Here is a 24,321-nt window from a genome sequence, read left to right as displayed (position 1 = left end):
CCGGTTGTCTCAGAGGGCTGCAACTAAATGAAACAGAAAGTTGAACCACACCGTTAACAATCAATCACAAAACCGTGTTGGAAGTGGCCGCGTGTAGTTCGGTTTGCGTAAATGGCTTTGCATCCGATCTTTTGTGTCTCTCGCGCGACTGATCGCTGCTGGATGCTGCCGCTGTGTAGTGAATTTGTATGATCTAAATCACCCAATGTCGGGAGGAGATCGCCAATTTTGCTTCCTTTCACAGTACACTTGTTACGCGGGAACGCAAAACCCGTTTGTCTCCAAAGAAAATTGGCGAGATGTGGAAATAATTGTGCATCCCAATAACCGGCGCGCCGATTGTACAGATTTCCAGTAATTTTATACCACTTTTGGGCACACGAAAATGGGATTGAATTAAAAAGGGTCTTCTCTTTGAAACGATTTTCCAGGCCCATCTCGTTTGCTTCTGTTATTGGTTCGGGTGCCATTCGGGCATTCGGGTGCTGTATCAAAGACTCATACATTGTAAAACATTTAACAAAAACTACTTCATCCCTCGAGATAATTATGCTTCAGTAAGCCCTCTACGCATTATCCGTGAAATCGATCGCACGGGAAAGCAAACGATGATGTCTACGGTTGGTGAACCCTGCTAACGATTAACATAAAGTGGCTCGTTGTCCGACCGGTGCATAATTACTTTCTTTTCTTTGCATGCACACCCTCACTGATCATCGCTAAGGGCAGGTTAATTTTATTCATTATCATAAATATCATACGAACGAAGGCTCGCTGCCTCTTTCAATCGAGCACTACAAGGTACTTCTGGGAGTCACTTGGCTTCACAGTGCTTCGCTCGATGCGATCTTCGTCACCCGTCATCGATCGGGCCTCGCCGAGAGGGTTCGTCGCTTATCATCGCTGGCAGGTCTATCGTTTCAATCTTTCACTTTACACAATAGCCGGTATCTGTTACGATCGTTAACACACACAGACACATGTGATGTTTTATTGATTCACTCAACCATCATTTGCTGGTCGAGATCGATGATCGCGAATACTTTAATTGGACCATCGCTCTCCTTATTTCACTGCACACCGGAGCTGAAGCTGAACCTTGTTTTCGCATCACGAACCATAGAAACGACGAAAACGCACCGCAGTGCGATATGGGACTGGTTTGCACTACGCAACGCGAAATTCACATAATGGCTCATATATCGGCTGTACGACGACATATCGCAGTTCCATTGACCGTTAGTTGTGCAACAAATTTATGCAGGAGCCCACGTAGCACTTTTCAGTCCGTCAAGGGCACCGACCTAAATTGAGTGTTGGCTCAAATCAATTTTATGACGTACGATTTTTCCCGATGATTTTGCACAGTACACTTCTGCAATCAGCACTCGTTTGAAGTGGCAGCCTTTGCTCGGCTAGCCTGGAAAATTGAACCGAACCAGACGAATGTGAAAGTACGACTAACTTCTCGCCTTCGATCGTACGTTGGACTCGTTCGTCTGCTTCTGTACTTAGTGGAACGGAGGGAATGATGTTGTGCAAGTTGTTGCGAATGATCGACCCAAAAGGAAGGCGCGGAGAATTTGAAAGCTGAGCATGATCGTACGGCCGTAGTGGGTAGCGTATCGGAAGGTTTGCAGCAGCGCACACGTTGAGCTTTTAGCGTGTCTAGATAAGAAATGTTTGCTTTTTAATCACTATCAAGAAGCATTCGTAAACTTACTGAATTTATACATTTAAAAAAATTGACTTTTTTCTCATAGCTAGTCATTTTAACGAATTTATGGGTAAATAGGAAACACGTTTACGTTTTGGCTGCGCGCGGTGTATATGAACCTTGTCCAGTGAGAAGTTCTACTCACTTCTCACTTTGTCGCTCTCACTCTCAATCGCTTTGTTTACATCCGCGAACCGGCAGACTTTCCTCGCGAAGCTAACGAAACGTCAAACGCGCAAAAGCGTGTGAATCCTGAAACCAAAAAAACATTGAAAATATTACTGGAAACGGTACGATTTCGATCAGAAACCTTGCCAAAAGTGACCCTCTAACCGCGGCACAATGCATGCCGATGAGAAGTATTGGAAGGAGGACGGCAAAAGCTATAAAAAAGTGAAACGTGCGCTGGAGGTAAGTCCTGCCGAGTGTTCAGTTTGTTCGTTCTAACCGCGTTCTCCGTGTTGTAGGAAAAGTGGAAACTTGTGCCGGCGTTTCTGCAGGTCAAAGGCTTGGTAAAGCAGCATATCGACGCGTTCAACTACTTTATCAATGTGGACATTAAAAAGATTGTGCAAGCGAACGAAGAGGTCAAAAGCGATGCCGACCCGTGCTTCTACCTCAAGTACCTTAACGTGCACGTGGGCAAACCGGACGTGGAAGAGGGCTACAATAACACTAAATCGACGACACCGCACGAGTGCCGGTTGCGCGATATGACGTACTCGGCGCCGATCACCGTCGACATTGAGTACACGCGAGGAACGCAGCGCGTCGTGCGGAATGGGTTGCTGATCGGACGGATGCCGATTATGTTGCGATCATCGAACTGCATCCTGACGGGCAAATCGGACTACGAGCTGTCGAAGGTGAACGAGTGTCCGATGGATCCGGGCGGTTACTTTATCATCCGTGGCACGGAGAAGGTGATCCTCATCCAGGAGCAGCTGAGCTGGAACAAGATGATCACGGAGGACTGTGCGGGAGTGATCCAGTGTCAGGTGACGAGTTCGACGCACGAGAAAAAATCACGCACCATTCTGCTGACCAAGCACGGGCGCTACTACCTCAAGCACAACTCGATGACTGAAGAGATCCCGGTGGCGATCATCCTGAAGGCGATGGGTGTTGCGTCCGATCAGGAAATTATGCAACTCGTGGGGATCGATCAGGAAACGCAGAAACGGTTCGGACCGTCGCTGCTAGAGGCGGCCAATCACAAGGTGTACACACAGCAGCGTGCCCTCGAGTACATGGGCTCGAAGTTGATCGCGAAACGGTTCACAACGGCAGCGACGAAGTACCGGACGGCGGCGGACGAAGCACGAGATCTGCTGGCCACCACCATTCTGGCACACGTTCCCGTGCCTAGCTTCAACTTTCAGGTGAAGGCGATATACGTGGCTCTGATGATTCGGCGCGTAATGGCGGCCGAACTGGACCGGAGTGCGGTGGACGATCGTGATTATTACGGCAACAAGCGGCTCGAGTTGGCCGGCTCGCTGCTTTCGCTCATGTTCGAGGATCTCTTCAAACGCTTCAACTGGGAGCTGAAGATGATCGCGGATAAGAACATTCCGAAGATCAAGGCCGCTCAGTTCGACGTGGGAAAGCATATGCGTGAAGCACTCATCACATCCGGGCTCGAAACGGCCATTTCGACGGGCAATTGGACGATCAAGCGGTTCAAAATGGAACGGGCCGGTGTGACGCAAGTTCTGTCCCGGTTGAGCTACATTTCGGCCCTCGGTATGATGACGCGTGTCAACTCGCAGTTTGAGAAGACGCGCAAAGTGTCGGGACCACGATCGTTGCAGCCCAGCCAATGGGGTATGCTGTGCCCATCGGACACACCGGAAGGAGAGGCTTGTGGGTTAGTAAAGAACCTTGCCCTCATGACGCACATCACGACGGAAGTGGACGAAGAACCAGTGATCCGTTTGGCGTACAACGCAGGCGTGGAAGACATCCGTCTGCTCGGTGGTGAAACGATCAACAATCCGACCGTCTTTATGGTGTTTATAAACGGCAACATCCTCGGGGTAACGATCGCGTACCGACGGCTGGTCGAAGTGTTCCGTATGATGCGTCGCCATGGGTTGATTGGGGCGTTCGTTTCGATTCACACCTCGTTTACGCAGCGCTGCGTGTATATTCACACCGACGGCGGGCGGTTGTGTCGGCCGTACATTATCGTACAGGGCGGACGGCCACTCGTCCAACAGGAACACCTGGAGCAGATGAAGGCGGGGTTGAGGAAATTCGACGATTTCCTGCACGACGGATTGATCGAGTATTTGGATGTGAACGAGGAGAATGATTCGTTCATTGCCTACCAGGAGCGGGACATCGATCCAGAGAAGACAACTCACCTCGAGATTGAACCGTTTACGTTGCTGGGAGTGTGCGCGGGCCTGGTGCCGTATCCGCACCACAATCAGAGCCCTCGTAACACGTACCAGTGTGCGATGGGTAAGCAAGCGATGGGCATCATCGGTTACAACCAGAAGAACCGTATCGATACGCTAATGTACAACATCGTGTACCCGCAGAGCCCGATGGTACGATCGCGCACTATCGAGCTTACAAACTTCGATAAGCTGCCGGCCGGACAGAATGCAACCGTTGCGGTCATGAGCTACTCCGGGTACGACATTGAGGACGCACTGATCCTCAACAAAGCGTCCATCGATCGCGGTTACGGCCGGTGTTTGGTGTACAAGAACAGCAAGTGTACGATCAAGCGGTACAGCAACCAGACGTTCGATCGTATTATGGGCCCCATGAAGGACTCGCTGACGGGCAAGATCATCGCACGGCACGAGTGTCTCGACACGGACGGTATCGTGTCGCCCGGTGAGCGGCTCGTCTGCAAGCAGACGATGGTCAACAAGGAGATGCCAGCCGTGAAGTCGAACAATCCGATCGAACAGAAAGAATCGGGCCAGCAACCGATCGCGTACAGCGCGGTGCCGATCACGTACAAGGGCACCGAGCCGAGCTACGCCGAGCGGGTCCTCGTGTCGACCAACAACGAGGAAGAGTTTCTGGTGAAGATCCTGCTGCGCCAGACGCGCCGACCCGAGATCGGTGACAAGTTTAGTTCGCGCCACGGTCAGAAAGGTGTTACCGGGTTGATCGTCGATCAGGAGGACCTTCCGTTCAACGACTACGGTATGGCACCAGATATGGTGATGAACCCGCACGGATTCCCTTCCCGCATGACGGTGGGCAAAACGCTGGAGCTACTCGGCAGCAAGGCTGGCGTGCTGGAGGGCAAGTTCCACTACGGGACCGCTTTCGGTGGATCCAAGTGTCAGGATTTGCAGGACGAGCTGTTCAAGCACGGGTTCAACTATCTCGGCAAGGACGTGTTCTACTCGGGCATCACGGGAGAACCGCTCGAGGTGTACATCTACTCCGGCCCGGTCTACTATCAGAAGCTGAAGCACATGGTGCAGGACAAGATGCATGCTCGCGCTCGTGGTCCGAGGGCCGTGCTGACGCGCCAACCGACGCAGGGTCGAAGTCGCGAAGGTGGTCTACGATTGGGAGAAATGGAGCGCGATTGCCTGATCTCGTACGGGGCCTCGATGCTGATCATGGAACGACTCATGATCTCGTCCGACGCGTTCGATGTGGACGTGTGCAATGTTTGCGGCCGGCTGGCGTACTCGTCCTGGTGCCACAACTGCCGCTCGTCGGCCAGCGTATCAAAAATCTCCATGCCGTACGCCTGCAAGCTACTGTTCCAGGAACTGACCAGCATGAACATTGTACCGCGACTGAAGTTACAGAACTACTGAATGGATGTTTCCCAATAAAGCACCATTGTTTGAGTTTTTTTTTAATATTCAAGCTTAAGAATTCGTAACACAAATATCAATTGGCCCTGCCGATCATGTTGCTGCTGTTTCATTTCACCGAGAAGTATGCCTGATCGATGTTTTTGCAAAACTTAACTAGATTGTCGTGAAGCGAAACATTTTCTGCGAGCACACTGTTCGGTAGCGGCATGGTGATGATGCTGTACAGATGGCCGAACACGAGGGCATCCAGTTCTGTGGGACTGTTTCGGCAGGGTAAAAGAATATACGTTATAGTGATTCACTCCGAGTTGCCTTCTCTCTCAAAGACCTACCTATCGCCGAAAAAGTACTTCTTGTCACCTAAACGTCCGCTCAGATCGCTAAGCAAATGGTGAACGACGTCCACGACCTTCGCCAGGTCAGCATCGTGGAATTCCGTCCTCTTCAGCTGACGCTGGATGGCGCTCTCTTTGCGCCAGTTTTGTACATAGTTGAGCGGAAACGGGTACACGCACCCGTTGCGCTGCTTTGTCACGGTGTCGCGCACCTCCTTCAGCGACCAGCTCACGTAGTGCTCCGCATTGGTCAGAATGTGTTCCGCCAAACAGATGGACGTTCGCATCGTATCCTTGTCGTCCTGTGACAGAAATTCGCTCATCGATTTGCCAAAGTTTTGCTCCACAAACGTCACGATGTGGTCAAACTCGGCGTAGATAAAGTTCTCCACCCGCAGCACCGGTAACTTCGTGCGCTTGCCACCCGGCGAGATGAACTCGGCGTTAGCGCGCTGCTCGAGCGCAACCGGAAGGTTTAACATCTTAAAGTACGTGCGCACCGCCAGACAGCTTGCATTCTCGGCCAGCAGAATCTGTTCCTCCTCGTACGGTTGGTACAGCACGGCATCCCGGGGCCACTCCTGCATGTCTGCGGAAGCAATACAGCAGCGGTCAGTCGGTAGCACAACAGCGCGAACGCTAGCTTACCTGCTGTGGCGGTTTTCTTCAAAAAATTTTCGATCGTTGCAGACATGCTTCACGCTCCACTACCATAAACAAAAGTTAGGGACGATTCAATGAACCCGAACGCCGATTACATAAAGAAATCAGGATTCACGGAATAGAAGAATCAAAACAAACGGCTGACAGCGTATGTCGTATGCTTGTCGACCTTCGCGTCACAATGTCGACTATTCGAAAAGCTGACCGTTTGCCGGATGCGCGCGTTCCCTTTTGTTGGGTTTCCGTCCTACTGAATCAATCCTTTTGGAGCCGTTTTTTTGGGACCGACTGTGATACTCCACTGCGCTACAATCACTCTGCAACATTATATATATATACATATATATTAAAAACGGTTTCTAGCAATAAAACACCAACTCTATTTTGTTTGTTGTTTTTCATGTACATGTGTGTTACACAGTTTTTGTTTGTTTGGTTTCCGGTTGCGGACACACTCGATTGCCGACGACGGCGGGTGGGAAAACGGGCAAAGGTTGTTCACCCTACACCGATCATAGACGGATTACGGAGAAGGAGGATTCCTGTAACTGGTACGACGGCGAGGGCCTCCTAACGCATCCGCATCCGCAGATACGCTGCTGCCCTTTCCTTGCAAGCCTATTACAATCGGTGCCTTTTGGCCGCTAACTGAAATTAATTTCGAAACGAAATCCAATGTTCTCCGGCCGGAAGCCGGAAACAAAGACCTAAGGCAGAAACTTTTCGCGGTACAGCTTTTGTGGAAACTTTGCAACACTTTCAGTTTATTCTGCCAACATGTTATGGTCTGCCCTCCCGTCTTTAACAAATCAATCATCGACGCGATTAAATGCAATTTACTACGTACCGCACTTTACTTTTCGTTTCCAAAGTGAACACGAGAAGCAACCACAGTGTGTAACACGCATTCGCGCACCGCAACGCCTGCTGCTATCAGAGGTTACAAATTTCGGTTTACGCTTTTACTATTATACACTTCCTTTTAGCGCTGCGCCTGCTTGGCTTCGTACATTGATAAATATAAATAACGTTCTACGATACTCGGGAATGCACGCCGCTTTGTTTTTTAATATGCACTGGGACTCACTGGGACACTGGGAGAACAAATCATTGGTTCAATCAACACCTCCTTCCGGGAGGAGTCCACACCAGCGGGAATCAAAGACACACAACCGTGTACGATAGGGGGAACGCCGGGTAGTGTTTATGAAAACCAGTGTTTTACATTTTATGTTTCTAAACGAGATTGGATCGAGTTTAGAATTAGTCTCATTGTTTCCTGACCGCTTCTGAAGCCATCTCTACTACATTACAAGTGCATTCTGCTTGTTCGCTTTCACTAATGGCGCGTCCACACAAAAAGAAAAATGAATGTCCACACATTCCGTCCGCGCTACATAGCTTATCGCCCCCTGTGATGGCCTGGAAGATGAGTTTGTCACAGTGGAAATAAAACTCGATAGTGTGCGCCATCTCCGATTGGAATGTATTGTTTTTCGTTTCAACAACTTCGCAGGATCGAAGCAGGCGTTGCCGCCGCCATTCTCTGCTCGGTTTCATGTTTCTTTTCTGTTAAATGCCTGGTGACCTGGGACACTAATTTTGCTTGGTATCACAAAATATTTCCATGAAAAGAAAGACACACACACACACACACCGAGGGGGTATGACTGTTACTTACAACGTTCTGTGGATTTTGTTCTAATCTATACTCTACAAGTTGATTCTCTTTCCTTCGTCCGCAGTCTACACTACACAATTCTTACCACTCTGATCCTGATGATCCTGCCGTTGTCGTTTGTTTCGTTACCCATTAATGTCTTTTCTCTGTTCGTTTCCTTGGCAACCCTCGCACGAGCTCGGAACCAATCGTTACGTGTTGCATTCGATGGAGCATTCATCGGGGGCACCACTGCTTAACGATTCTTTTCTACTTCATCCCGACAGCAGCGCGCACTCCTCGGCGATGTTCCGAATTTAAAATAAACAAACACGATTCTCTAACACTATCACAACACACTAAACTAACGATATCTTTACGTTTACGTTCAACAGAACCAGATAAAAGAGGAAGGAAGGACAATCATAAAAAAGCCAGCAAAAATGCATACGCCAAAGAATGGATTTGGCTCCCCCCGAAAAAAAAATACAATTATATACTTCATAAAAGATGGTTGGGAGTTATTAAAATCGGCTCTTTTGGTTTGTAATGTTAAGAAAATAATAATTGAAGAAGAAAAACGCTTCTGAAAACGAACGCCGATCTGTGGGCGGGTGTGGCTGAATCCCATTCTGATAACAAGTTTGTGGTACGTTTCTATTGACCACTCACTAGCACGGCCTAGTGCCGGCCGCGGATGGCGCCCGGGGGCAAAAGCAGCACGACGCAGCCGCGCGGATTTTTCGGAGTCTGTGTCGTGTGTGTTCTGTACAAGTTTTGTTTCCCTTTCGCTGCGGCCACCCTTTTCTTATGAACTTGGCACCTATTTTTGAAGACAACTCTTTGTTGTTCGCAATGTTTTTAGTGGGTTTTTTCGCATTTTCTGCTCCATTCGCTCCGTGGCTTGATTTCGTCTCTACTAACAGCAACAATGTAACACAGCCTTATTAGCTACGACTACCATTTCGGTTGTGTATGTGTGCTTTAGTGTGTGTGTGTATGTGTGAATGGGGGTATGTGTGATAGATGCGCGTAAGAATATGATAAGAGTTTCTTTTTCTTCTTGTTTTCTGCGTTCCTTGATGCCATAGGCTGCCGGAGGCTCCCGGAACGGGCTCGCCCCACCTGCACACAGAGTGGAATTTCCTTAAAATCCCTTTGGTAATATGAGCAATGGGCACACACAATCAACGACTTTCTCTTACTTTTTGTTTTTTGGTAGCTAATCTCATGCATGGTAATGCGGCAGAGGAGATATCAAGGATCGTACAAGAGATAACAGATAACACGCGGTCGGGTGTGACACAAGTTTGTTGCCGAGAGCACTTCCTTCGGGATAGTTACTATGCTTCCGGGGCACACCATCTGCCGCCGTTGCTCAGCCGCTGTACGTTTGGTGGTCCCCTCCGCCCGGGCTGTTGGAGGGACCGGGAGCAAAAGAACACTCGTGTACGGGTGACGGTGTGCGCTCGGTCTCTTAGTAGTTCCCGGGCTCGCATCTATCCGCTAGCTATGGATGCAGCTCCTTGAATACGTCCGAAATGAAGGTGGACTTGGCGTGCAGACCACCGCCCGGCGGAAGATCGGGAATGTCTTCACCGCCCAGCTCGCGCAGCAGTTCGCCAAAGTCGACCTCGTTCATCTGTCTCAGTATTGTCTCTACGCGCTTGCGCAAGTGGGCCTCGAGCGCTACCTCCCGTGTTTGTGCCTCCTCCGAGGGCGTCGGTGCGCCCGGAAACGCGATGATGATGATACTCATATTGTCCCGGCTGCCTTTCTGCAAGCATGTGTCGATTACCTGATTCGCCACAACGACCAGATCGTCCGACAGCTGGAGCCGATTGTGTACGAACTGGCAGAGCTCAAGGTTGGTCATTACGTCCCACACACCGTCACAGGCGAGAACGAGAAACTCATCGGCCGGATCACGGTCCTGACAGAAGATTTCCGGTTCGGGTGAAACGAGCTGCTCGCACTGACCGAGTGACCGCACGTTCTTGTAGTCGTAATCGCCCAGTGCTCGGCTGACCGCCAGACTGCCGTTCACTCGCTGCACCATCACCGAGCCGCCCGCATTCTGGATGCGCTCCTTCTCGCCCGGCAAGATCGGTTTGTGGTCCTGTGTTGTGAAGATTGGTTGCGCGTTCCGACAGAGAACAGCCCGCGAATCGCCACAGTTTGCTATGTACAGGTGGTCGCGCGAAATGAATGCACAGACGGCCGTCGTGCCGGACTTGTCGACGCCGGACGCGAGCTCGGGAATGTCGCGCATCGCCTCGTCTTGTTTCAGGAATCCGGCATGAATGGCTCGCGTTATATCGTTGTTGCTAAACTCGGTCGTGCTAACGATGCGCTGCAATAGATTGGCCGCGCAGTGCTTCGCCACATTGTCGCCGGCGTGCCCATCGAACATCGCAAAGTAGTTCCAGTCCTCCAGCTTTTCGCCGAGGCCCGTCTTCGCGTGATAAGCGTCCTCCATCTCGCACCGCCAGCCCTGCATGGCGCCCACACCGAACCGCAACCCATTGCCCTCGCCGTGCTCGTTGTGTTTCACCGTAATTGGCTTTTCTAAAAAGGCACCCATTCCGTTTGTTCCAGTAGCGCACGCAGAACGTTCTAGAAATTGTACTATTCTTTACGCTGTACGCTGCAAGTGAATAAAAAAGTTATGGATAATTCATAGCACAGGCCCGAACCGACGAGGACTTGCTCTTACCCTTAAGTATTCACGACCGCCGCCAGAGGCGCCCTCTTTAAATGCTATTCTTCTCGTGACTCTCTCGTACTGGTTATTCCCGGGATTGTATGATCGCCCTGAAACAACATAAATTAGAATTAGAAACAAATTCAGGGCGCACCGCTCTGTGATAACGCCAACAAGCAACGGCAGTAGCCGCCGCCACCGGTTTGAACTGTTGTTTAGTAAGCGTGCATGACGATTTCCTATCCCGGGTTCCTCATTTGTGGTGGAGCTTCGGAATTTGGTTCCCGGTACCTGGCCCATCCGTCCCACAGCAGAAGCGCGCGAGGCTTCCGCACCAAAATAGAAATGATCTCATGAGTTCTACTTTTTTTCTTTCTTGGCCGTACTCTCGCCGACACGCGTTCATATCGCGGGCCGGCGTTATCCGATGGCACGGGAAAGGCAGTCAAAGTAGAGCCGTAAAACTGCGCGCCGTGCACCGATAAGTCGATAAGAAACCCGATCGATGACACGCGAGCGAACGCGCGTCTCCGCTGGACTGACCGTTCCACACCGTTAAGAATTTTATCCCCTTTTTCCCCTTTTTTAATCAGTGGACCACTGATTTGATAATGGCATCGGTGAAACCGACCGATAAAAGGTTTGCACTCTTGTCACCTTCGAATCGTGGTAGGCTTCGTTCCGTTTCGGGGCAAAGTAACGCATTGGCAGTGGTCGGTGTCTAGGGCATCCATCCACGAGACGCAGCAGGCGAGCAAAAAGTGCAGCGCATGTTTACATACAATTCAATTACCATCTGGCGCTACACTCTTCATCATCACTATAAATAGTTGATGCGGTGGAAGCATCAAAGAAAGCTGGTTCGCACTTATTGGTTCCCCGTGGTCTGGTCTGGTGTGGTGCGCCACCTCTTCCCTATCGTCTATCGAGAGCAATTGCTAGTCATTGTTAAATAATTTAAAATAGATTATTTTTAAATTGCTGGCGTACGCGCAGACACTTGCATCAGACTCATGCACCGTCGGGTCATATCGGGACGCACACAAACACGCCGGGTATTTGGCTAAGGAAGCATCCCATCACTCGCGGGAAGGCTATAAAAGGATTATGGCAATGCGCTCAATGTGGCATGCATAGGAACGCCCGCCTGATACAGCCCATTGTCGGGGACGAAGATTATCCTTGTCAATGTTGTACCCTTCAGCAGGACGACATGGCGTTCGCCCGTCCCTTATGGGAGCTTCGTTTCAAAAGAGGACATAATTTTATGTGATGAGAGGCATTCCGTCGCTCGTTCTTCTGCAATCTTCTGCAGCGCGACCAGACGATGACTTACACAGAATGGTAGAGCCATCACACGGAAGAGAGAGCCATCGTTAGAGTCCGTTGATCGGTTTATGAATGGACTTTTGGCACACAGACGGTGACCTATATTTTCATTCATTCGTCCTTCTTCGCACCGACGGAAGGGTGAACGTGCTTGTTTCAGTGTTTTGTAACAAAAAAAACGTCGTACCGCAACGTATCAAATCGTGTTGGCTTTACTGGTTTCTTTGTCCCATGGAAAAAGTTGAATCCAGTTTGATTTTGACACAGTCTCGACACACGTTACGAAGCAAACCTCTTTCTTTGTGTTACAAAAGATTACCTTCTGTCACGAGAGTTCACTTCCTGTTTTCGTCGTGCCGAATGAGTCACGTTGATATGCACCACCTTTTCAAAACGCGAAAGAACGTGTAACCGATAGGAAAAGTTGCGTCGTTGCCGTGCATACCTTACTCTGCATGAACACCACCGGCACTCAGGCCATGGAAAATCCCTTCAGTCACTACGACTGGGACGAGCGAAAACGCGTTTGCTTCGAATGTCTCTTTAGATTCCGTTGTTATGGTGTCCGAAAAACATAGCGAACTATGAGTGATTCAGCTGAAACCGTTCAGCATGGGACGTGGAGCCGATTTCTGGACGAATTTAAGGATGGCCCTGGTTACCACCAGAAAATAAACAGCCAACGCATAAACGTTCAGCGAACTGTTCAGGCGCACCAACAGAGTATGAGTGATGCAACGGGAAACTTACAACTTCCGCGAGGTTCGCTTGTTTCCTCGTTCGGTTGTGAATCATGCACTTTCAAATACCCACAAACCTTCGATGAACGAATCTTCCTATAGGTCAGGCTCTGATTGCTTCTTCTCTGTGTTCCGAGATGTAACCATTCTACAAAAGGCGCACTTGACGTTGTAGGAAGTACGCCTCGGCAGCGTGTCTTAGCTAACGATAGTAAGACTGTGCTTGTTCCTCTGCGATCACTAGCGATCGTACAGCAAATCCAAGGTGCGAGGACCACTGCTTCACTGGCAGCGAAATAGAGCGGCTCCTTAAAGTCATCCTGCGATAGCAATGTGTTTACCTAGATCTAGATTGCCTCGCGAACACTAATTGCTTGCCGCTCGTTAGTTCTGACCCCACAGCGAGACCCTGATTGGAACACTGGGCGCCGAATGCCTGCTAAAAACAACAAACTAGAACGTACACTGCGATCACTACTTCTCGACGCTCACATCTTCCATCGTTTTCGCGTTCCCAGCTCCCTACGATCAGTTATTGGAACGCCAAAACTACTCACTCTGTTGTGCTTAGGCTGGGTTTGTTGTGTTTCGTGTGCTTCGGTTCGACAGCGAAGCCCCCACTTTCTGTTTGTCACCCCACAACGATCTCAATGCGTTCCCTTTCCCATCAACTCACTTCTCAGCTCGCATGCTTCTCGCCCCGTCCGCGATAGGATTCTATTTTATTCCATCCGTGCCGGTTGAACGGTAAGTCGAAAAGAAATCCGTTCTGCAACAAAGCCAAGAAAAAGAGCCAAGTTAGTCATGAACGCAACGCTATCACATGAGCAGCAGTGCCTTTATTCACAAACCTTCGCCTTCTGACTCTCGAGGGTCGGTCTTGGCTACCGGTAGCGGCTGCAGTTTTCACTGCCACCCTTCGCGACCCGGTTCTTTTTGGGGCAATCCCGAAACCACGTTCCGGAGCGTTCGTGGAGAACTGTTTTCCGAATGCGCACCTACAGACCACACGGTGCAACTGGGCGTACGAGTAAGAAAAACAACCTCAAGAACACTTCAACGCGGCGATGTGGTATTCGATTGGAACGCTGCGTAATCGGCGGCAGTAGGTTCATACGACACACAGGGCGCTCGTTACGATAAACGTATCTGCTCGACGGATTATCGAGTCAATTCGGGCAAATACGCGGACAAAATAACCAAGCTTCACGTCCGCCGCCAAAAGTGCGAGCTGCGAAAATGGATCTCAACAAGCCGCCCTTCGCCAATCACCGATACGAGCCGCCGTCAAAAACAGCGACAGTTAGCCGCCCGTCTGTCAATGGGTAGGAATGTGCAAACGGCGGCCAGTCGGTCAATCGATTTTTGAAGTATCAAATGAGTTTTTCTGTGAGCTTTCTCCGATGATGTGTTGCTTTGGACCCGTTAATTTTTATAGTTTCGTTTTTAGAACCTTACACTAATATTCCACTCCTTAAAAGAACGATTTCAACAGAAAATATTCACATATTTTCATATATCATTCAATTGTGCAGTTGCTATGAAGGACGTTAAGACGAGAAGTAGTAGCTTCCGAAAAGTAAGACAATGAATATAATGAAGATACTGAGGGAGTTCCTTTCTACTTTTTTGCCGACTACGATCACACGTTTTCGTATTATACTCTCACCTGGGTTATCTACGGTTTTTTCATCAAATATTTGGTTTTAATTGCAGTCGATCGATTCGCAAATCGAAACGCACCACTACAAGTTATCATACGTCGGCCAAACAATGAGGGAGTCAAATGAAAATTGAGGACAATATACAATATACGGAACATTTATCTCAAATCAATTTTCGAATAAAAATTCGGATTGGTTGCAAATGGGGTTTTTAATTAATTGATTTATATCGGAGACATGAGATTCAATCACGAGGCATTTTATTTTTCAACTTCTGTCTCTTGGCATGTACCACACGCTCTTCTGGTGTAATGTTAGTTTTATTTTTTACACACTACTTTCTAACATTCTATTTGCACGTACAAAAATATATCAGTCGTATTCATTAGACTATTTATACATCTCTACCATTAGTGATCTTTCAGCACGGTTGCCCCGATCAATCAACGGCCTGTTAGAACCTGTTTTCTGACTGTATACCTAACTTCGTATAGTAGTGCATTCCGTACTTAATAACGAACTTACGAATTCGCACAACTTGTATATCGGCAATGCAAGAATTCATCCTGTGCGTGCGTATGCTGTGCAAGTATGATTTACGGTGTGTGTAATTAACATGTGTGTTCTTAGGTGGACCGGATTAAGAAACAACGGGAACCTAGTCTTGAAAACGGACCACGAACTGCATGCGTCAAACTGCTACAGGATCTAAAAGAACTACATAACCTGTCTAAATGCAGAGCAGCAGTTTCTTGCTGCACCACTGCACTCCATTGACTTTGATCAACTTCTATCGGCGCCAATACAGTGATGATTGTTATAGGTTGTTTCAGCTCATAATTCGGTATTGTCTTCGAAATGTGCCTAGGCGTACAGTAAATGGTCATTGAACAATGGTGTGACTATAACATACATTTGGGGGACTGATGTAAACATAAAATTAAAACATTTAATGGCAAAAATGGATTTCCTTAGAGTAAACTCGTAGATCACGACGAAACGAACATAAAAACCGTATGGAATCGTACAAGCAAACGGCACACCCAACGACGAGTTACGGATCACTTTTTACGTTACAACGGAAGACAATCCAAATACCAATTCCGAAATAGTAACAGTGTAGGCTTACTGGAAGAAGACAACGTTGCCTAAGTACTCGAACATTCGCTCGCGGCAAATGTTACGACAATGATCGTGAATACCGTCCAGGAATATTACTATTACTTGAGCCCACCGACACGCCGACCCGGTTCTTTTTCTCTAAGGAATAGTATCACAATTGCTTTTCGTATCGATGAAAGGAAACAGGGAAGAATGGAATTGGAACAAAAACGAACGAATAAAATCAGATAAGTTCGGCACGGTTATGGGCTCACATTGCCGGACCATCATTCGCGCCGGCGTTCGGTTGCGTAGCTTCCGAGTGTGGACTGCTATCGGGTTCGATCTCTTCCTGCACCGTGCTGATGATCTCTGCGCGACACATTGGACAGAATTGCAGCATGGCAGCGCAGGTAGTACAGAAGCCACGATGCTGACACGGTTCTATCCGTACCGAAGCTTTCATGTCGAAACAGAGCGTACACGAGTCTTCGCGGACGCTCAGTTTTCGCAGTTGCTCTAGGAAAAGGTGCCGCGGAAGAACAATCTGAAAAGAAAAAAAACACAATCCCGTGAAAGTGCGTGCGTTGCTGGTGAACCCAGATTAACCTCTCGTTCGTACCTTGTCTTGCTCGTTGAGTACGGCATGATCATTGAAGCTTTTGAAAGGACGATTTTTCGGCGGATAGACGAACGGTTCGGAGCCGAAATTGAATCGACACTGCTGGAAAGACATGAACGAGGCGGCCGCAAAGAAGCCATCGCGCGCTCCGGACCCGAACAGTTGCTTCTGCACCTCGCCCACGATACCGTCCAAGCTGAACACGACCTCGCGGGCATCCAGATCGAGCAGACAGCCAAGAACGGACCCTCCCGACCAGACGTGCAGTGTGTGTTGCATCGATTTTGCCCTATGCCAGATCAGCTTCCGGCAGCCATCGAACGCGATCGAGTAAGCGTCATCTCCAATGCCGTAGCCTTCGTGGCTGAGGAAGTTCGACTCCTTTGTGGCCCATCCGATCTGCATTACACCCGGCGTGATGATGCGCACCTCGTAGTACCAGCAGCCGGAACTAACCTGGAACGTGCAGCGAACACTTTCGAACGAATAGGCATCACAACGGGCCTCCAATCCATCGGCCGATATCTTCAGGTATTCGCTCACGTCACGCGTGTTCAACATAACGTTCACATTGCTCACATCGGCCACCTCATACGAATACTGGCGACCCTCGATAAGGACTGTAACAATCAGGAAGAGACATTAAAACCGTGTATCGGGCGATAGCAAACGGTCCACTCACAGTAATTGTCGAGACACCAACGGGCACAGAATCCAACCTGTCGCAGCGTGTAATCGTTGCTGGACGTGTGCCTTTCAAGCCGCGTTAGGGGATTGTCAGGAAAGAGCGCCAGTTTCCGCTTGAAAAATAAAATCATTTCGTTTGGCATCGTCAAGCACACCTCTCTACTTGGTACAGCATCCCCGGCTTACCCGTATGGTTCCTTTATTTTCACTCGTCTGAGCAAACTTTTCCAGGGCGATCAGCGAAAATAGCATCACATCCGGATGGATACCTTCATCCTGTGAAAACAAACGACATTTTAGTTACAATCTTTTGGGAAAGCTCCAGCGGCACGTGAGTCAATGAACTACCAAGTTTCCCAGTAGATAACCGAGCGTAACATCCGACAGCACCGAGATGCTACACGGTCCGGCCAGCCGTTCGGCCAGGAAGCCGAGGATGACGCACATGTTCCGTTCACGCTTCGGGGTACGCCGGATCGATCGTGTTATCATATCGGCCACCTCGAGCACCGAATCCTTCGATGGTAGCGGGCTATCGTCCAACAGTAGCGTGATGACGCTCGGGCCCATCGGATTGTCTAGCGGAACGACGCGAATGAGAGACTTTACCAGCTGTATCCAGCCAGACGGTTTGTCCGTTATGTCGTGCAGTTGAACCATCGAGTTTGGTGTTTCCGGCTCACTGTGAATAAATTGCAAAAAATTGAAATTCTTTTCTGCTACTTATTGATCGTTGCATAAATATTAGTTGTTAATTTTTAATGCCACAAAACGAAAGGAGGGAATAGCCACGTCTGGTGCAACAGTCCCATTAGTAGCTAATTCTTCAATTTACTTTACAAATCGTATACTGCAGAATAACATGACCAGTGTGCAAGTGTTGAATCGATACGACGGTAAAGTGCAACGCACGCCACACATGCCAGGGCCACAGATCCGTGTCCCGACCGTTTAATTTAGTTTTGCAGTAACCTCGAGCGGCGAGGGGATAAGAAAAACATACAATTCTCTCCAAGCACACAACCCGACACATCCTCAAACACGATGCGCGCGCGAATCTTGGCACCGAATGGTTGTGAACGGGGTGCACAACATTCGTTTGTTTATGCGCAACATTTTCGATAGTTTCCCACGATTCCACGACACCTTTCTCGGCCATGCAATTGTTGGTAGTTTTGCAGGTGCGGTCGATGGTTCCAATTGAATTAAGAGCTGTCTCACGCATATTTCACCAACATTGCTCTCGATTTTGATACTCTAAACACGATCGCCAATTTATTAATAATTAACTAGAGGCAAATCAATTCCGCGAGCTGGTTAGGGAATAAAACATTGGAAGGAGGCAAACATATCGTAAGCCGGTTTGAAAGCACGTTTCACATATCTGTGCATTTATCATCCAGCTTAACTTTTTAGCACCGCAGCTGATTACCTTTTGCTCTGTCTACACTCAAGCGGCACGTTCCGTGCGGTGAGTTTTTGTAAGGTACGCGGATTCCAAATGTTGAATCATCCGTCGTACGAAATAAAAAGCCCAGGGGACGTGTTCCGTATTCAAAAATATAAGCTTCACGCCAGGCGTATTTTAGTTACAAAAACATTTGCGGCAGTAAGTGACCGAACGATGAGCATCCGGTTTGATTACGGAAACGAGGTAAAGAGTTACATCAAGCTGTCAACAATGCACACGACCGCGCCTTTCGGAGGTCCTTTTTGTCCTCCGCCAGGTACAACAATAAATCACTTTCCTTCTCTGGCAAGGAACCCGTACGACGATAATGACGTCATACCGGCGCTGCTCTTGCCACGCTGAGGTGCAAACCAAACGTTACCGCTTTTGACCTCTTTCGACCCAAAAGGACGGACAGCGCGAAGGAGTGGTGCCGTTTTGGTATTGAAAAGTTTCGTGTAGAAATTAATTAGGTCTCCCACGGGGAGACCAGCGGTGCAGTGTGCTTTGTCGAGAGGGGACCGGGCGCGGGCACTGGAGAAGCACGGATAAGACGAAAAATTTGTTCGTGGTTGCCGGTAATGCGATACGCATGTTCGTACACTTCCTCACCGAAAGGCACGTGTAGCGGTTTTCACAAAAGCAGCACAACCGCGAACGGCAGCCCCAGACGTTCACGGTGACACAGAACATGCTACTTGCAATCAACATTAGTCCAGGGGCTACGGCTGTGACTACGCAGTGGCGTGAGGGTCATTGAGTCATGGTTGGGTCATGGAGGCGGGCCATTTCCACCGGGCTAGTAACGATGGCGGAAAAAGTAACCACGTTTACGGTGTGCAAAATCTTGGCCGGGTCAGCGAAATACATGCCGTGACACAATAGGGGGTTATGATTCGAAAGAAAGCTTCTGCATGAGGAGATTGTTCCCCGTCTATAACCATAAACGTTTTTCGCACTGCGGATTTGCCAGGGATGCGAGAAAATATCAAACATCGTACGTAGCGGTGGCAGTCGGTAATGGTGCGGATTTAGATTAATTCAACGGTTCACCGTGATTCATCGTTTACGGTTGATTCATTGAAAGCTGGTGGGAAGTTTCACAATGCGAAAATCTCAGCTCATTTTCTAGCCCGCGAAGAAAGGTTTATATAAACCAGTGGACCAGATGGAGCGCTGACGATAAAATACGACAACAAAAAATGTGTTCCAAATCTCCACGGCTTACCGCGTTGGTGGTGTGACCGTCGAAAATTGGCACGGAAACTACATAAAGTTTGAACACCTTTCTCATCGAAGCAAACCTGCAAAGGCTACTGAGGTTTGTACTTAAACACTTTATAAAATTCATTGACTTCCTACAGCGAACCACTTATTATATTCCGAACGTGAAAAAAGTGTAATCTAGTAACAAAACACATTCCATCACCCAACCAAGCGTAGTATTTAATAGCTCGGATATGCGCTGATGATTAAACCTTATTTTTACCCTCTAACGAGAGCTTCCGGACGTAGCAAAGGTCGCCAGGTAATCATTGCTTGATGGCCCGGTGCGTAACCCTTGAACTGGCCATGTGGTGGCCACCAGGTGGCTCGGGGAATCGATGAAAATAAAAACGTTCCATCGGTCGGTCGGTCGATAGAAAGGATTTTATCGTGCGGGGGGCCGGACGCCTCGAAGCAAACACGATAATTGTACTAATTTATTGAGAGTTTGTCGCCTGCCAGCTCGTGTCCTTCTCCCCCTGTGTCGCATGTGCCCCCTCGTCAACATGGAGAGAGGAGCAGTGAAGTAATGGTCTTTGCCTCGGGGGGTTTTTGTCACAATTTTCGGCACAATTCGGCCTTTGAAAGGGAACAACACACAAGTTAGTGTAAAACGTTTCCGTAACAGTTGCAAAACCCTGGCATGCGGTTGGCAGTTGTATAAACCTATCGCTAAACTACAAACTATCCGTGGCCGGGTATCGAGGACGATACAAGTTTAAGATAATTCTTTAGCCTTGGGCAAAGCAAACCTTCATACTCACTTGTCCACAATCGAACCAATTATCTCGAGCGTTTCCCTGACCAGCTCGTCGACCGTGTCGGATAGTGAAACCTGACGGTCGGACCGGGAGCAGTTGCGCAAATGATTCCCGTTCGAACCGGATCCTCCGCCGCCGGCCAACCGGCCGGCTTCGCTATTGTTGGCCACGTACGAGTCGCGGCTACTATCGTTGGCGAATCCTTCCTCGACCTTGTCCTTGCAGAGGCAAACTCCCATTGTGCGGTCGAGTGTGCGTGAATGGGGTGATGGCGGGTTGTGAAGTTCTTCGTGAAGACACGGTACAGATTGATGACGATCGTAGGTTACGCGCTGATCGCACTCGGACGTAGAGGCCGTCAGTTGTTGTCTGTTATGTTGTCAACATCGTCGTTCGTTTCCGGTGCCTCGGAAATTCGCAACCTTCGAAATCGTTTTCCACTTTCCACCTCCCGGGCGGTTTACACTCGGAAAAGCGGTGTTGCTATTTTCGCTTCGCTCGAAGCGGACGCCACACTGCCCTTTCTTGTTTACTTCACTGTGCACGAGAGACACACGCCACGGCAGACACAGTGTGCAGTGAGAGGATGATAAATGGGTCGGCAGTGAAGATACGCAAACGATTTACATCGTCGCCGTCTACGATTATGGCAGCAAACACGTAAACAAACGCAATCTCAACACACTCGCTGATGAGGCCACGGTTCGGCGGCCGGGTGCGAAACGGCCAAAATACGAATACACCCGAGAACAGGAACGATTAGGAATCGTTCACGATCACCTTAACCCGTTATTCGTGTCGGCAGGTCGTTGTTAAAAGAACTGGGTGTGCGGGCAGCAGCGATGGCGAATGTGTTATCGTTGAACTTGATTGCACGAAATGAATTCTCGCGACCCGTGGACGTCAGGCCAAGAATATCCACCACCACGATTACGATCGTTTGAGAGAGGTTTGCCCTGCCGTGATTCGAAACGACAAACACATCATCTTCGCTGTACGTAATCTTCTTTTATAACGGGATCCTGCATTTCTCGAGCGGCTGAGGGCGCGGCGGCTGCCGATCGTGTTCCGTTCGGTAAACTTTCGATAAGATGAGACAACTTCGACGCAAAGAGGACAGACAGTAAACAGGCATGAAATGAGCTAACATATCTCTCGAGATGTTGATGTGTAGATTTGGTTTGCCGCGGAGCACTAGCCAACAGCACACTTTGAAACTGTTGATTTGTTTTGTCCAGCACAACTAGAAATGGTGGCAGCTGTGGAGGGTGGGGAGATGATTGGTCACCAAATCTCGGTCCGGCTCACTTGGCTTTTTTGGGCACACCTAATGGAACGACTCGAATGGAAGTCGATAGTAACCGTTTTTCGGGACTGCCTTACTGTTCCAGGCAGACCGAACCGGATAACACCACACTGATTTGCACGATGATCCGTGTGCGTTCTATCTTCTGTGGAACTGGTTCAAAACTATGTGTTCCTTCTTTGAAGGCGATGAATCAACAACCGAACTTGTCATTCAGCAACTGACAGTTTCCCACGAGATGTTGGCCCAGGTGGTGAAACGACTCTCTACAGTGCACTGCAAAATGGATGTGACGTCTGCTTTAAAATTTGACCGAACGATTCGTTTGGGCTCCATCACTCGCAGATGATAGCACTGCTTCGGTAAATAAATTGTGTTTCGAAGTGTTTTTGGTACTTTTTTAACCTCCCACTTTTAATTTTTATGTAGTCTCCGTTGAATATTTTCACCTCAATAAGTCTTTCGCAATGAACATCGCTTACTATGAAACTATAAGTGCGGAAATCCGTGACTTGACAGACTTATCCTTTAATCACGGCTATAGGGCGAAGCTTGATGGCTTTGTTGCTGATGCCAACATCGTGGCACGTTTGAACGACGTCCCGAACGTCCTTGTACGAGTCGGGCGCTTCTTCCTGCACCAGTTTCGGTGATGCCACCCGAATGGAAATGCCTTTCTCTTCCAAGTCCCGTAGCACGTCCTTGTAATCCAGATTGCGGCGTGATTTAGCACGCGATAAGCTGCGTCCCGCGCCGTGGCATGTCGAGCCAAAGGTTTCGACCATACCCTTCTCGGTGCCGGTCAGCACAAAGCTGCACGTTCCCATGGAACCTCCGACCAGAACCGGCTGGCCGGTGAGTTGATAATCGACTGGAATTAACGGGTGGTGAGGCGGGAATGCCCGCGTTGAGCCTTTCCGATGCACGAGCAGCTGCTTCGGACGACCGTCCACCATGTGTTCCTCCATTTTCGCTACGTTGTGCGAGACGTCGTAAATGACATGCATGTCCAGATCGTCTGGGGTGGTATCGAACTGCTTGGCGAACGCTTGTCTAGTGAGGAAGGTCATGGAACTGCGGTTGACCCAAGCAAAGTTGGCCGCGGCTGACATCGCCTTCAGATAGTTTTGTCCCTCAGGACTGTTGATGCGAGCACAGGCTAGCTGCCGATCGTTCGTCTCGATCTTGTCCCGTTTCATTGCCTTTTCCATCTCAACAAGTGCATCCGTGGCTACCTGGTGACCAAAGCCACGGCTTCCCGAATGGATCATCACGCAGATCTGCCCCAGCTCCTCGATACCCATCTTGCTGGCGGCGTACTTGTCGTAGATTTCCTCCACCACCTGTATCTCGGCGTAGTGGTTGCCGGCACCCAGTGTTCCGAGTTGCGGAAGTCCACGTTTCTTCGCCCGCAAACTGACCTTACTTGGGTCGGCATTAAGCATACGGCCGTACTCCTCGCAATGTTCTTTATCTTCCGCCCATACGTAGCCCTCGCGTAACGACCAATCCATACCCATCTCGAGGGCTTCTTCCAGGTCGTGGGCATTCATAGGAATGATGCCCTTCGATCCAACTCCAACAGGAATGTGATCGAACAGACTTTGGGCAAGCTGTTCCTTCACCGGCTTCACGTCCTTCTCGAAGAGGTTTGTTCGCAGCAAACGGACACCACAGTTGATGTCAAAGCCGACACCACCCGGCGAAACAATGGAGCAGGGATTGCTCATGTCGAATGCCGCCATGTTGCCGATTGCAAATCCGTAACCGGAATGAATATCAGGCAGACCAACGGAGCTGAAAAGTATCGTAAACAATCATCAGAATCTTGCGCGAATTGACGAAATTCAAACCATACCGTCCAACAATTCCTGGCAGTGCCGCTACGTTCGCGATCTGCTTCACTCCCGGTAGGAACCCACCGGTCATTCCGGGACGGCACGCGTTTCGCAGCTCATCAAACATTAGCTTCTCGAGCCGGCTATTGGCGTAAAACACGCCGTCAACGTTCATGTTCGGTTGGAAGCCCTTCTTGATGAGAAAACTATTTGGCGACAGCCGCTCGATGTACTTCATTTCTTCGTTATACTCTCGCACGACCATTGTGATGAAATTCTTGGTTTTGTTGCAGTAGAAACAAATGCGTACGCAATCAAATCGACGGATTAAATAGAACTGGATGGGGAGCACTGGCCGCAAACGGATGACGAATGTTTTCTTTATAGCAATATTGTTATCTTGCAATCTTGTTATCGCAATATGTTTTATCGCTAAGTTTAGATTTCAGTTTTAACTAGGCTTTGTTTTCCCGTTAATGATGGTTCGAATAATAATAATAATAATAATAATAATATTGTGATGTCGCTTTTGACAGCAGGGAGCCGGTTTTGACAGTCGCTGTCAAATGGCCTTCTGCAGTCGCGTGGCTTCAATTTGGGGGTTTTGGAAATTGAAGTAAAATATTCAAAACTGTTGATGTTAAAAGAATTGTTTATTTTCGAGGAAATATG

At 49.0% G+C, this 24,321-nt stretch overlaps 5 protein-coding genes across 5 annotated transcripts; 1 reads left to right on the top strand and 4 right to left on the bottom strand.

The window, feature by feature from the left end:
- The first annotated feature begins 2,059 nt into the window (after positions 1-2,059).
- Positions 2,060-5,520, top strand: LOC131209567 (DNA-directed RNA polymerase III subunit RPC2). The gene is made up of 2 exons (XM_058202660.1): positions 2,060-2,128; positions 2,185-5,520. The coding sequence occupies exons 1-2, from the start codon at positions 2,060-2,062 to the stop codon at positions 5,518-5,520; spliced, it is 3,405 nt and encodes a 1,134-aa protein (XP_058058643.1).
- A 1-nt stretch (position 5,521) lies between these two features.
- LOC131209565 (metaxin-2) lies at positions 5,522-6,605 on the bottom strand. The gene is made up of 3 exons (XM_058202659.1): positions 6,507-6,605; positions 5,856-6,447; positions 5,522-5,783 (listed from the first exon to the last, which is right to left on the bottom strand). Exons 1-3 carry the CDS (start codon positions 6,550-6,552, stop codon positions 5,630-5,632), a joined length of 792 nt encoding a protein of 263 aa, XP_058058642.1. The 5' UTR covers positions 6,553-6,605; the 3' UTR covers positions 5,522-5,629.
- A 320-nt stretch (positions 6,606-6,925) lies between these two features.
- On the bottom strand, positions 6,926-14,145 carry LOC131212437 (protein phosphatase 1B). The gene is made up of 4 exons (XM_058206300.1): positions 13,806-14,145; positions 13,631-13,723; positions 10,898-10,995; positions 6,926-10,828 (listed from the first exon to the last, which is right to left on the bottom strand). The coding sequence occupies exon 4, from the start codon at positions 10,763-10,765 to the stop codon at positions 9,692-9,694; it is 1,074 nt and encodes a 357-aa protein (XP_058062283.1). The 5' UTR covers positions 10,766-10,828; positions 10,898-10,995; positions 13,631-13,723; positions 13,806-14,145; the 3' UTR covers positions 6,926-9,691.
- Positions 14,146-14,885: 740 nt separating this feature from the next.
- LOC131209637 (RING finger and SPRY domain-containing protein 1-like) lies at positions 14,886-20,744 on the bottom strand. Its single transcript, XM_058202746.1, has 6 exons — positions 20,509-20,744; positions 17,377-17,710; positions 17,215-17,304; positions 17,024-17,141; positions 16,342-16,961; positions 14,886-16,266 (listed from the first exon to the last, which is right to left on the bottom strand). Exons 1-6 carry the CDS (start codon positions 20,742-20,744, stop codon positions 15,991-15,993), a joined length of 1,674 nt encoding a protein of 557 aa, XP_058058729.1. The 3' UTR covers positions 14,886-15,990.
- A 1,479-nt stretch (positions 20,745-22,223) lies between these two features.
- LOC131210129 (RNA-splicing ligase RtcB homolog) lies at positions 22,224-24,114 on the bottom strand. Its single transcript, XM_058203331.1, has 2 exons — positions 23,670-24,114; positions 22,224-23,608 (listed from the first exon to the last, which is right to left on the bottom strand). The coding sequence occupies exons 1-2, from the start codon at positions 23,912-23,914 to the stop codon at positions 22,333-22,335; spliced, it is 1,521 nt and encodes a 506-aa protein (XP_058059314.1). The 5' UTR covers positions 23,915-24,114; the 3' UTR covers positions 22,224-22,332.
- Between the last annotated feature and the right edge of the window lie 207 nt (positions 24,115-24,321).

This window comes from Anopheles bellator, chromosome 2 (genome assembly GCF_943735745.2).
Source record: "Anopheles bellator chromosome 2, idAnoBellAS_SP24_06.2, whole genome shotgun sequence".
In the NCBI taxonomy this organism is placed as follows: domain Eukaryota; kingdom Metazoa; phylum Arthropoda; class Insecta; order Diptera; family Culicidae; genus Anopheles; species Anopheles bellator.
This window is presented reverse-complemented; position numbering and strand designations above follow the sequence as displayed.